Source organism: Cucurbita moschata, unplaced genomic scaffold (genome assembly GCF_002738365.1).
Source record: "Cucurbita moschata cultivar Rifu unplaced genomic scaffold, Cmos_1.0 Cmo_Scf00007, whole genome shotgun sequence".
NCBI classification, from domain to species: domain Eukaryota; kingdom Viridiplantae; phylum Streptophyta; class Magnoliopsida; order Cucurbitales; family Cucurbitaceae; genus Cucurbita; species Cucurbita moschata.
Window position 1 is genome coordinate 5,966,781 of NW_019268523.1, and position 13,470 is coordinate 5,980,250.

The 13,470-nt window shown below is 36.9% G+C and overlaps 1 protein-coding gene across 2 annotated transcripts in view; it reads left to right on the forward strand.

The window, feature by feature from the left end:
• The first annotated feature begins 616 nt into the window (after window positions 1-616).
• Window positions 617-13,470, forward strand: part of LOC111444785 (mediator of RNA polymerase II transcription subunit 23) — a 21,783-nt gene continuing 8,929 nt past the window's right edge. For both annotated transcript variants that reach the window (XR_002710740.1, XM_023082833.1), the window contains exons 1-10: window positions 617-835; window positions 968-1,011; window positions 2,698-2,797; window positions 2,914-3,900; window positions 4,421-4,655; window positions 5,091-5,308; window positions 5,510-5,717; window positions 6,070-6,350; window positions 7,793-7,876; window positions 13,302-13,396. Coding sequence is in view for 1 of the 2 variants with exons in the window: in XM_023082833.1 (XP_022938601.1) it covers window positions 725-835; window positions 968-1,011; window positions 2,698-2,797; window positions 2,914-3,900; window positions 4,421-4,655; window positions 5,091-5,308; window positions 5,510-5,717; window positions 6,070-6,350; window positions 7,793-7,876; window positions 13,302-13,396 (2,363 nt within the window). In the remaining variant the exon portion in view is untranslated. The remainder of the gene's footprint in view (window positions 836-967; window positions 1,012-2,697; window positions 2,798-2,913; window positions 3,901-4,420; window positions 4,656-5,090; window positions 5,309-5,509; window positions 5,718-6,069; window positions 6,351-7,792; window positions 7,877-13,301; window positions 13,397-13,470) is intronic.

The window sequence follows — 13,470 nt, forward strand, 5'->3', positions numbered from 1 at the left end:
CTTCAAGAGTACATTAATCCGGAAAGAATTTAGGGTACTTCTCCCTCATCTCATTCTCTCGTTATCACGTGGCTTCTTCTGCTTAGTGGTTTTGTCGTAATACTTTAATAAAAACTGTCTCTCTAATCATAGAACTTTTACTTCACAACCTAGGATCCCTATTGATCAGAATTGGAGTATGGTACCCTAACATCAATAATGGACGATTAAGAACTTACAAGTAGATATTTTATACTTGGTCTAGTTTCCATATGTTTTTTTAGGTAATGACAAGACATTGGTCGCCAATAGGAGTGGATGTGGGGCAGGTGCCATAGAGATAATCCAAGGTCGAATGGTATGAACCAAAACATTAATTATATAAGATAAATTTTAAAGAAGATGTAAATAAAGGTTGTTGTAAAGAAATGTTGGAAATAAACTGAATTCATATTAGAATATGAACATTTTGTGTAAGTTGGATCTCAAAATGGTTACCCTTTTAGAAATAGGCCATTTACGACCCATAGAAACTGCCCGGCCCATTACTCTCTGATGGATACGGTCCACTTGAAATCCGAACCCGATTACCCGAAACGACCCAGAAAGTTGGAAAGGAGTGACAAGACCGCTACGCTCAGAAACACTGCAATCCGAGTTCGACAGTCCGCTGATTCTGGTTTTAGTTCCTATGCTTTTTCCTGAAACTCCAAGGGTTTGAGCTTTTGGAACTGGAAATGAGAAGATGGATCAACCACAGCGATCGTCATCAGTAACGGCGGTCTCCACTTCCCGCGCTTACCAGTTTCACCCAGCTCGAGCTGCCATTGCCAATCTCTTCGACCTCTACTTGGGAGTAATATCTCAATTGCCCTTCTCCCCTCTTCTTTTTAACTTTCTCCCCTCTGATTTTAAGTTTCTATCTTCGTTTAACAACGTAACAGCATATCCACTATGTTTATTTGTTTGAATTCTGTTTTTTGGGCAGAGGAGTAATCGTCTAAAGCCCGAAGATTCAGCTCGAGAACCTCCGTGAGTGTTTTTCTTTGTTTCCTTGTTCATGTCTTTGTTTTTATGTTAGTTTATGTTTGTTCAAATAGCGTGTATATGTTCTTGTTGGCGTCTTCTCTTGGTTAGTTTGCAATCTCTCTTATTATATCACTCTGGTCCTAGTTCCTTCAACCTGCACCTGGTTAATTTTAGAACTCGGCAAATCAAAATTTTCTGTTTGAGCAGGTAATCATTTGTCTTAATAAAATCCCAACTGATGCCATATTCCTCTTTTGATATGGTCTATGGTCTAATTCCCTCTCGGTGTAAATTGTTTAATATTTTTACTTTCTATAGTTATACCTTCCTCATTGTAAATTGGGAAAGTCTTTTGTAAACGCGATAGATTATACATCCCTTTTGTAAATTTCAATCATCAAAGAAATTGTCTCTTATCGAAAAAAGAAAAAGAAAAAAAAAATTCAAGGTGCATCCAAGTAGGCTCAAGTGCTCATGAATATCACAATTTTTTTTTCTACCATAACATGGCTTACCCATTTTAAGAGTTCACACTGCTTCCGAATATACTAACTATTTAGGCTGTTTTCAAGACTAACCTGCTCAAACAGGGACTATTAAATGAGCTAGCTACATCTAGTTATTACATCATTAGCCAATTTCCTTTTTTTGTTTCAATTTAATTCAATAAGACTTGGAGATTCTCGTTCAACCTTACTTGAATAAAATCTTTACTACAGGTTGTACAAATGCTTTTGAAGTAAACTATGGTACAATACAAAAATGTCTAGGTCTGTTCTTCAATGGCCAAGTCTGTACAAAAATAGGGTTCAATGCGTTTTTTGATGATGAAAAATACTTTGCATACTCTATTCATTTTGCATGATTTAATCCCTAATCCATTGACTGGAAACTTAATTATGGCTTTACCTTTCTGTTTTTTGCTCAATGGAAAAATGCTCTACTTCTTAAAAGAAAGAAAAAAATGCGTTGTTGGCATTGAAGTATGATCTTACGTGCATGCTGGGTTGCAGGTTTCTCATCTTCGCTTTCTTCAACTTGTTTTATTTATTTTATTGTGTTTTTACTCTTAATTGATGTTGTGCCTTCTCACATCGAGTTTCTTGAGATGAGCTGTGATAGGTGATCTTATTTTCATTTTCCAATCTGGTTTTTTATAACGTTCACCGAAGTCCTTAAAAGTTCATTTCTCAATATTTGTCTTGCCATTATTGTTCTATTAAATTGTTTATTGAGATTGAGTGCCATATGCTTTTATGAGAGGATCATTAGATTGGTACAAAGTGTTCCAATCAGTCGTGTGATTGCACAAACTGAATCTTTGAGGATATGATGGTGACAGCTCCTATACTTCATGGATAATTTTTTTAATTTTTCCTAAATCAAATGACTGATTGAAGCCGCATAACTGGGTGCTATTAAGTCCAATATGTAGGTTTAAAGTACAAAGTAATTGCGAGACTCAGGACATTTGACTGATACGTTCATAAATTCTTTTTAATAACCTAATTTTTAGGATAGTGAAATGATTTTTTTTTTCCTGATAGTCAATAATTGAAGTATATACATAGAAAAAAAAAATGCTAAATCAATTAGAAGAAACGAAAATAAATGTTGTTTTAACGACTTTGCTGGATCAATTCTTTATGTGGAACTTTTCTAATCTTAATTTCCATTGCACGTCCTCAGGAACAAGGCCCAAAAGCGTGTAGTAGCTATTAACAGAGAGCTTCCTCCTCGGAACGAGCAGTTCCTTTTAGATTTTGAGCAAATTCAGAATCAATTTGCAGTGAGTTTCGAGACCTAATTCAGAATTTCATATTATGATGCGTTTTACAATTTTATTTTCTTCTATTTCACCCAACAATATTTTAACAGTGTTTAACAAATGGGGCAATCTTTCAGGACTATGATCAGTTGCATGCTGTGACTGAATCAGTTCTTATCTCCCTAGTTGTACAGTGCAGTGGTCATGTACCAAGGGCAGAATTTCTTCTCTTTGCTTTACGGAGTTTATGCAGTATAGGTTACATTAATTGGGACACTTTTTTGCCATCCCTTCTTTCTTCAATCTCATCTGCAGAAGTTTCCCTGGGCCAGGGAAGTCAAGCTGCGCCTACTACTGTCTCAACTACAAATTTATCGCAGTCTGGGGTGCTTCCATCCTCAAACCCAGTCCCTAACAGTTCTACTTTTCAGTCTTCCAATCCTGCCTCTCCGTTACCATCGGTTCATGGAATCAGTTCACCTGCTCAATCAAGCATCGATCCAACTTCTTGCACAGCATTATCACCAATCAAATCCTCTGATCTTTCTGGGACTGGATTACCATCTGCAGTTAGGGTCAATTCATTTTTGAGAAATAATGCAATAAGCAGTCTACGTCAGCTTTGTTGCAAGATTATCTTAAGTGGTCTTAAATTTGATTTGAAACCAGTGACGCGTGCTGATATTTTTTCCCACATGCTTAATTGGATGGTTAATTGGGATCAACGGCAGCAAGGGATTGAGGAATCAGAGAATATGAAATCCTGGAGGCCTGACAAGGCTCTCATTGAATGGCTACATAGCTGTTTGGATGTGGTCTGGCTTTTGGTTGAGGAGAACAAATGTCGTGTGCCTTTCTATGAATTACTACGCAGTGGCTTGCAATTTATTGATAACATTCCTGATGATGAAGCCTTATTTACACTCATCTTGGAGATCCATAGGAGGCGAGATATGATGGCAATGCACATGCAGATGTTGGATCAACACCTTCACTGCCCTACATTTGGGACTCAGCGGATTTTTTCTCAAACAATGCAGAACATATCTGGTGAAGCAGTAGCAAGCTCGCGTCATTCACCAATCACATATCCAAGTGTACTTGGTGAACCTCTGCATGGAGAGGTGAAGAACTTAATCTAGAGCTTAAAGAGGGTTTCTATTCAATGTCAGTAAAAAAGAGAAACGAAAAATGTATCTTATCTAGCTATTTGAGAGACTTAGAAATAGAAGAAAATGAGAGGAAAACATGCAATCATTTCTCTCCAGTCCAACTGTCAATTTTTACCACTGTAGGTGAGGTTAAATTTGGAAACAATTTAGGTGTATGTTATAAGTTGCGAAGATATTGTAATTATCTATATGCAGTAAAGTCTGCTACTATTTAGCTTCATTATGGAAAAGTGGAACCAATGAGGGGAATTATGAAGTCTCTTTTTAACAATCACCTAAAATCTGTGGTAAAACATTCATTAATTGTGATTATTCTATACTAAGTTTTCTCCTCTTGAACATACTGTATGCCTTCGTCTCTAAATACTTGTTGCAATTTTCATATAGTTACTGGTACAATGCCCTTTCTAATTTGTTCATTTGATTGCCATTCTGTAAATGCTGTTAAACTGGTCTTGTTTATTTGGTTCAGGATATTGCATCAGCTATTCAGAGAGGAACTCGAGACTGGGAAAGAGCTATGCGTTGTATAAGGCATGCTCTTCGCACAACCCCATCACCTGAATGGTGGAAGCGCGTGCTTCTTGTGGCTCCTGGCTATAGGTCTCCTGCACAGGGACTTAGTCCTGGTGCTGTGTTTACATCTGAGATGATATGTGAGGCGACAATTGATAGAATATTTGAGCTATTGAAGCTGACAAATTCAGGCAACTGCAATTTCTTTGTGATTCATCTTTTTATTCTGCCACTTAGTCATGATATTCTTTATGAAAGTAGGTTTCTTATAAAGAAAAAGAAAGGAGTTAATGAGCACTAGTTTAAGTTATTAGCATTAGCACCATTGAAGCTTCTGAGACTTAGTGTGGTGCAACCTCAACTATATTCTTTAAATGAATACTTCAACTGTCTTTTTTAGATGAATATTTTTTTATTGATTTTTTCTGAAAGAGTACAACTAATATCTATGTACTTCGAAGTTTAAAAAATTTCACTCCTATTTGAATTAATTATAGGACTAATAATTGCAGAAGGAACTGGAAAACATATGCATTAAAGATCCATGATTCTTGATAAAGTCGAAAGTGTCTTCCCTGTTTTTATTAACATGTTGATAACCAACCTCCTGTAACTATTGTTTGCAGAGATACATTGCTGGCAAGAGTGGCTCGTCTTCTCCGATATATTCTATTTTCTTATGAAAAGCGGATGTATTGATTTTGCGGACTTTGTGGCTAAGCTGTTTTCTCGTGTAACAGAGGGAGGTCACCATGTCTTAAGGACAAACCATGTCACTTGGCTGTTTGCACAGATCATTCGTGTTGAGCTTGTGATGAGTGCTTTGAATTCAGATGCAAGGAAGGTTGATTTTGAATGACGGATTCATTGCCCTTGATATACTCATGTACTCTTGCATTTTCTCATAATTGCTTCTTTCTAAGATGCACTAACTGAAGTGTGAACGTAAAAGTTCCCTAATTATTTTGAGAAGCTTTACATCAATATGTAATACGTTCTGGAGGATTTTTTTGTTGATGCACTAATGTTTCAAATATGTTTCCAGGTGGAGACGACAAGAAAAATATTATCATTTCATAGAGAAGATAAAAGTGCTGATCCAAATAATCCTCAAAGCATCTTGCTTGATTTTATTAGTAGTTGTCAGAACTTGCGTATTTGGTCATTGAACACAGCAACAAGAGAATATTTGAATAATGAGCAGCTACAGAAAGGAAAACAAATTGATGAATGGTGGAGGCAAGCAATTAAAGGTACATGGTGCATAATGCAAGTAAAGTTGTTGAGTCATGCTACATATCGTGGTTTTTTTTCTCCTTCTGTTCTATGTTTTTTAGTCACAATTTAAGAAAAATTGGAGCAGCTCTTATATATTTTCCATCTAGTTAGAGAGGTCAACTGATGCTGTATACATTACATATCATAAGAATTACATATCATAAGAAAAACATTAGTTTGCACCAACACTTCCAACTTTTTAGAGATCTTGCTTTGCCATATTGGGGTATTTTCTCCTTGATTTTGTATATTATATTCTTATTATGAAGGTTTGTTTATGTAACAAAATATTTGTATTTTCTGACACGTCTTTGGTATTATCTCCAGGTGATCGTATGATGGATTATATGAACATGGATGACAGATCAATTGGGATGTTTTGGGTTGTCTCATACACCATGGCGCAACCAGCATGTGAAACTGTGATGAATTGGCTATCTTCTGCTGGGGTTCCAGAACTATCATCAGCACAAAATTTACAGACCAATGAGAGGATAATGATAATGCGAGAAGTGAGCCCATTGCCGATGTCTTTATTATCAGGTTTTTCAATGAACTTGTGCTCGAAGCTGACCTATCAAATGGAAGAATCTTTATTTTCTGGACAGGTATATATCCTTTTCTTAATCAAAATTTGTACTATAGTATATGTGGTCTATTGCACTGAAAGATACCTATGATCACAACTTTCTAGGTACAACTGTAACCATTATGCAATAAAATCTTACTTGCATGGCATTAGGCATTAGGCAAAATGGCATGTTTGACACATGCCTGAAGTGTATTCGAGCATGTATTTGACATATGTCCTTTGGAGAGAGATAAGGAGATCTCAATTTTTAAGGAGGATTTGAATAATTCAAATTCAAATATTATAAAGAAAGATTCCCTTTTAAAATCAAATTTTATCCTTTGGGATGTTGAGATTCAGCCATTGTAAGGGGTTACTCATAATTCAAATTTGAAAGGATTGGAGGATTTGGATTATGATTCTGGAGTCGGCATGAGCAGACTTGAGGGATAAGATCCTTTTATCCCAGAAGATTCAATCTTAAAAGATTCAATCCCAGAAGATTCATAAAATCTTCGTCCTCCTGAAGGCAGCCGAACAATTGATAAAATCTTTCTACCTAGTGAAGGAGGCCGAACAATACAATCTAATAACCAGCCCTCATGAGAGTGACGTTTTTGAATCCTTGATGTTTCAACCATCCCTGTCTTACTTTAAAAATGATGAAAACATAGGGCAATGCAACATCCCCATCTAGCTTTAAAAGTTAGAACTAATTTTAAGATTTATTGTAAGTTCATGGACTAAATTCAACATTTGAAAGTAAAGAGTCTAAAATGGAATTAGAGTCAAAATATAGACTCAAATAATACTTTTCTATGTGTGTGTGTGTGTGTGTATATAAATATATATTATTGTTGGGTTTAGATTCGGCCCCAGAGGAAAAGGAAGAGAAAGGAAAGAGGAAGAAAAAGAAAAAGAAAAAGAAAAAGAAAAAGAAAAAGAAAAAGAAACTTGAGAAGTATCTAAGTAACTTCAAATTTAAAATATACATACAAATAATTATAGAAAGAAAGGTAACCAGTGGCGCTTACCAGTTTAACAGTGTTTACCATTCAACCCCGTAGGTTTGGGTTTATACTGCTTAAAACCATGCCCCAAGCAATGGGTGGGCTTACCAAGCCAACCCAAGGATCTACTTACAGCTGCCCGGAAGAAAAACGTCGCCGGTCAATACCCCAAACAAGCCCAAAAAGTAGTAGTAGAAAATGGGTTCATGGTCTGAATGGCCTACATAATTCGCTTACTTTTAGGTTAAATATTTGAGTGATTTATTTCTATCCCATGATATAGTATTCTCAGCTGGGTGCATACAATTTATTGTAAGAAGCTCATGATGCTGTACATATTAAGCGCTGTTGCTTGAGTTTTTATGCATTCTTGTCTCTAACGGGGTGAAGTAATGTAATTAGGGGTTCATTATCTTGATGAATATTCAAACTTATCTCTAACGTATACTCCTATTATTTTTCTGTGTAGGCTGTTCCCAGTATTGCATTGGCTGAAACCTATACTAGATTGCTTCTCCTCGCACCACACTCATTGTTTCGTTCACATTTTAACGTAATTTTCTCGATCTATGAAAACCTTGTTACGTTATTCTTTATCTTTCACATTGAGAATCAGTTAATTCTGCATTTTTTTAAATATGAAACAACTCTTCTCATTGATAGACTTTAAGAGTTCCTGAGATACAAATTCTCTTGTATCCCAAAGGGCGTGAGAAAGAAAAATTGCAGCAAAGACGGCTATTTAGAGAAACCATGAATAAGAACTTTTCATAGACCTCACTAAACAAGCCCCTATTAAAACCAAGTCTACTATGTACTTTTGCTAAGACACCCCTATTAATTGTGTTTTTAACATTAGAAAAGACCCATCAATTATGAAACTTACCAGACGGGAGAGAAAACTCTCAAGGATTGTTTTAGGTTGGGTCAAACTGAAAGTGCAAAACCCAGCAGGTCTGAATGATTCGAATAAAGAGAGAACATTCCATCACATTTGGCTTGAAAATGAATAATAATAGAAAAGGTGATCATCACGGAATCAAATGGATTTTGTGAAATTCTGATTGGTAGATTTGTTGTTGAAAATTAGTTTTGGCTTATGTGATCCATATAGTGGACTTGAAATTGAGAAGAAATATTGCATATCAACCGTTTGTTTTATTGTCAAAAACTAAGATATGCATATTACATTTACATCAATTTTCTCCTTTATGAAATGCTTGTCAGCTCCAGTATGTTTTGTCCTATCATGCTGGACTAGATTAGGAGTTTTTGCGGTGACAACCTTTGTTATTACAATAAATTCTTATAGGTGCTTTTTGAGACAATTTTAGCTCTTCAAGGATCCTATACCAATTTCATGGGCTAAGACTCTAAATTCTGCTTCACCACTGCACTTAGCTACTACATTTTTTTTTACTACACCATGTAACTAAATTTCCTCCAACAAAAAAATAATAGCTATAAGTAGATCTTCTATCAATGGTACTCCCCCCAATCTACATCAGTGTACACTTCAACTTGATAGTGGTCTTGTTTTTTAAATAATATACCCTTACCTACAATTCCTTTAAAATATCTCAGGATTTACATAGCTTTGAAATGAGTGTGTCCAGGTGAGTGCATAAATTGACTCACCATACTGCAAATGCTATATCTGAACGTCTGTGAGATAAATAGATTAGTCTACCTACAAGTCTTTGGTATCTGTCTTTGTCCTTCACTTCTTCAAACCTTGGAGGCATCGATACCAGTGACTACCTTTTTGGAAGTGTTCGAACCAAGTTTGTGGAGATTGTTTGAGACCATAGAACGATTTCTTTAATCTGCAAATTAGCTATTTCTAAGTACCATTTCAAATCTCCATGGTGCTCCTGAACACCTCTTCTTCTAAATCACTGTGGAGAAAAACGTACTTAGCATCTAGTTGATGGAGACAAGTCTAAATTAGCTGAAAGAGACAAGAACCTTGATGGAGTTATTTTTTGCAACGGGAGAGAGTCTCATGATAATCAATTCCTTAGGTTTGAGTAAACTCTTGAGCTACTAATCTTGTCTTGTGTCTTTCAACACTACTGTCAATACTACACTTTACTATATGCACCCATTGGCATCCCATGGGTCTTCCTCCATGACCGCCAATTTTCAAATTGGGTCATCTAGGATTTCTTGTATATTCCTTTGAACAAGTAAAGTGTCTATCCTAAATATGAATGCTTTATGACTATTTGAAATTTTTTTTATATGAAATGTAATTTGCAATGAGATATTTAGTACAAGATTTAGTACCTTTCCTAGTAGCAATAGGTGGTAGGCTGTGGGGCTGATGTTTACTTATGAGTTAGTAGCAATAGGTGGTAGGTTGGTTGTGGGGCCTGATGTTTACTTATGAGTTAAATTTACTCGAGAGTTAGAGAAAACTTAATAGTTAAGTAATATGAGTTAGTGTAACAAAGCTCTATTTTCTTATGTAGCTTCTAGGATGGATTCTTATATATTCTCCTATGTAGTTACTAAAATGCATTATCTATAACCACTTGAAGTCATTAATATATAAACTCCGGGCCGTCGTGGAGCATCTTGGTGTTACTGCATAAATTTGTCCTTGCATCTTTTCTCTTTTGTTTTTCACGTTCTTCATCTAGATCGAGTGTATGAGTTGTGCGATCCTAACAATAGGCATTAAAGTTAGGAGAGATTCACAACAATCTATGAAGATGAAAAGATAAAAAATTGGGATTGAGAGTATTGATGGATTTGATATCAGTTTTTGGAAGATGCAAATTGAAGATTATCCGTACTAGCAAAATCTTCATGAACCTTTGTTCGGGATGAAATCGGATCCCACGACCACGAAGTAGTGGAAGCTCAAGGATTGGTAGGCTCTAGGGTTGATTCATTTGACGTTATCTAGAAACATGTTGTTCAACATTGTTAAGGATAAGACAACATCACATCTGTTGAAGGCGTTGTCGAATATGTACGAAAAATTGTCGAACAAAAATGTCAAAGAAATGAACTTGAAGGTTGATTGAAGACTTCACAAGTGCATCATGAGTGCTAGATTGAGCAGGGTCGTTGTGAATCAGAATCAAAATAGCTTTAGGGGTTGAAGCGAGACTCCTTGAGTTGGGATAACTCTTACCCATCAATGAAGCAATAACCATGCTCATTTGCGAAGAGCTTGGGGTTCCAAATTTGGGCAATAGATAATCGGAAGGTGTACCAGGTAGGGTGTGTTCCAAAGAGCCATTTGCATAAGAGGAATAATGGCAATGGTTACAAGTAAAGAAACCTGGTCAAGTGAGACATGCACCAAGTGCCAGATTAAGCACAATGCAAGCGCATATGGGTGGATGATGCTGTTGCAGATGAGGCAGTTGAGAATATGTCGATTTGAGATGCTATGAAGAATCCAACTTGTTCAAATTGTGGTGGGTCAACAATTTATCGGAGAAATCTCGCTGGAGCAGCAGCAGCTGAGGATTGATAATGCTCAGTTGAAAGATGAGTTGGACTGAATTTGTGCACTTGCTGGGTTGTTTCTTTGGCAGACCAATTTTGTCACTAGCAAACTCCATTTAACCTTCATTGCCAAGCTCGAGTTTGGAACTAAGACTTGGGAGTAAGGGATTTGGTAGTTTAACCATGGTGACGTCAATGCCTATTGGACCAAATTTTGTGAGTGTGGTGTCGTTTTGCCACCTGCAGGGCCAATACTAGGGATGGGACTTGATTGTTTAGTTGAGTAATCTATGCTGCTTAAGCTTGCTTTGGCAGCCATGGATGAATTGGTCAAAAGGGCATAGACTGATGAGCCACTTTGGATTGGGAGCTTGGAAGGTGGAAGAGAAATACTGAACCAGGAAGAGTACACGAGGACCTTCATTCCTTTCATTGGCGTGTAATCGAGCGGTTTTGTCACTAAGGTGTGAAGAGAAACTTGGCTCTTGTCAAGACATTGATGGTCTCAAATCGATTTCTTGAACCACAACCACCAATGTGATCTCCAGTGGCATGGGAGGAACGAAGAATGGTGCACTTCAACTGATGCACGCAAAGCTTCAAGTGCTCTCACAGTTGGTGCTTATGTTTCTCCATCGACGACTGATGGTGCTCATTGTGTGGTTGAAGCTCCCTATGAAGGGCTTCAATATACTTGGTCGAGTTGTGGGCCAACGACAGATGTAGGTCTTGGTGTTTGTATAAGTGCTCTTGGTGTTGCTATTGCTCGTGTTCCTACATGGACCCTTCAAAGATGAATGCTTATGGATGGAACCCTCTACGACATCTCCATCTACTTGTGGGGTGCAATGAAGGGAGGGAACATTACTCTGAGCTCATACCTTGTGAGGAAGTGCTTTGAGAGGAGTGAACACAAGAGTGGCAAGCGATGCCCGTGGAAATGCTTTGAGAGGAGTGAGCACAAAAGTGGCAAGTGAAGCTCGTAGAAGTGCTTCAAGCGGAGTGAGCATGAGAGAGGCAAGCAATGCCCATGGAAATGTTCCAAGAAATGTGAGCTTTAGAGAGTCGCGACAGCCATGGAAGTGCTCCAAGAAGTGAGCATACGTGTATTCCTTGAGTCATTGCCTCGTGCCTAAGGTGGGTGTTTCAGTTGAGTTGTCAAGACCAGCATCCACCAGAGAATAGAGCCATGAGCAACATGAAAATTGAAGCTTCAGCACAATTAGAGAAGTACTAGTGCAACATCTACCACATGAAGGTGACTAAGTAAATAGTTGACTTGAAGGGTAGTGACAAAAAGTGAAAGGACTATGTTAAAAGCTTATGAACTTTGCTTCAATAAGGGATGTGGCCACGACGAAGAAATGTTGTAGTTGAGCTGGATAGCCCCACCCTAAGGGGTGCACTAATTTGTGCAACTCAGAGAATATTTGTGTTGAGGCCAAGAATAGTTTTCATATTCATATTGTCATTAGTACAATGTCGAGATTAAGTGGGAGAGAATGTCATAATCCACGATGCGATTGTGCCCCTAAGAAAGTCATCGAGGATGATGACTAATTTAAGTGGGAGAGAGTGTCACAACCATGCTATGAAGATGGTAAGTTGTGACCCCCACATGCAGATAGCGGTACGCTGCCTTCATGACCAAGCAAGGGTTGAGACAAGACACGTGTCATACAGTTGGTAAAGAACCTGATCTATCATACAAAGATAAAACACATCCGAAGACAATCCCAGGCTTTGAGAAGATAGAGGGTGCATCCATCAGACACGTTGATAAAATGTGTTGATGTTGGGAAATTGAGGTTATGCAAAGCCTTGGTTGATCTTTTGTAGCTTCTACAACTGTTCTAGTGCTGAAACTATTAATAATGAGGAAAATATTTTGAGAATGAATTTTAGATGGACTGGATTAGTCACCAAGATTAACTTATGAGTTAAACTTACTTATGAGTTAAGGAAACTTAATAGTGAAGTAGTTTGAGTAAGTGTAATACAACTATATTTTTCTATGTAGTTTCTAAGAGGGATTCTTATATATTCTCCTATATAGTTTCTAAGATGGATTCTTGTGTACTTGAAGTAATCAATATTTAAACCTTATAGGAGTCATCAATATAAACCCTTATCAATAGGAGTTCCTTTTACTTGTTACTATTATACTTCCCTTTCTTTTCTGTGCCTAATAAGATTCAAGGCTCTATAGCACACTCTTTATGGTTAAGTAGAAATCAGTAGAAAGGTTTTTTTAAAAAGAAAGAAATATTCTTATTCAGGTTTGCATTTAAATCTTTACAAATGTCTATCAAATGAATAAGTTGCCAATTTATGAGCTGTCTGATTTCTAGTACTTTCTTATTTTTGACATTTTGTGTTACACCTCTTGCCCAGAATTTAAAATCTCACCCCTTTATACTTAAATTAGCTTTCTTTCTTTCTTCTACTCCAATAAAGTTCAGATCTTACTTTCAGTATGTAAAAACTCTCAATTAAATCACTCTTTACTGCAGCATTTAGCACAAAAAAACCCATCCCTATTGAGCAAACCAGGAGTTACGCTTCTAGTGCTTGAAATACTGAACTACCGGTTGCTTCCTCTCTACAGGTATAGTTTCTCACCCCCCACACCAAAAAAAAAAAAAAAAAAAAAAAAAAAAAAAAAAAAAAAAAAAAAAAAAA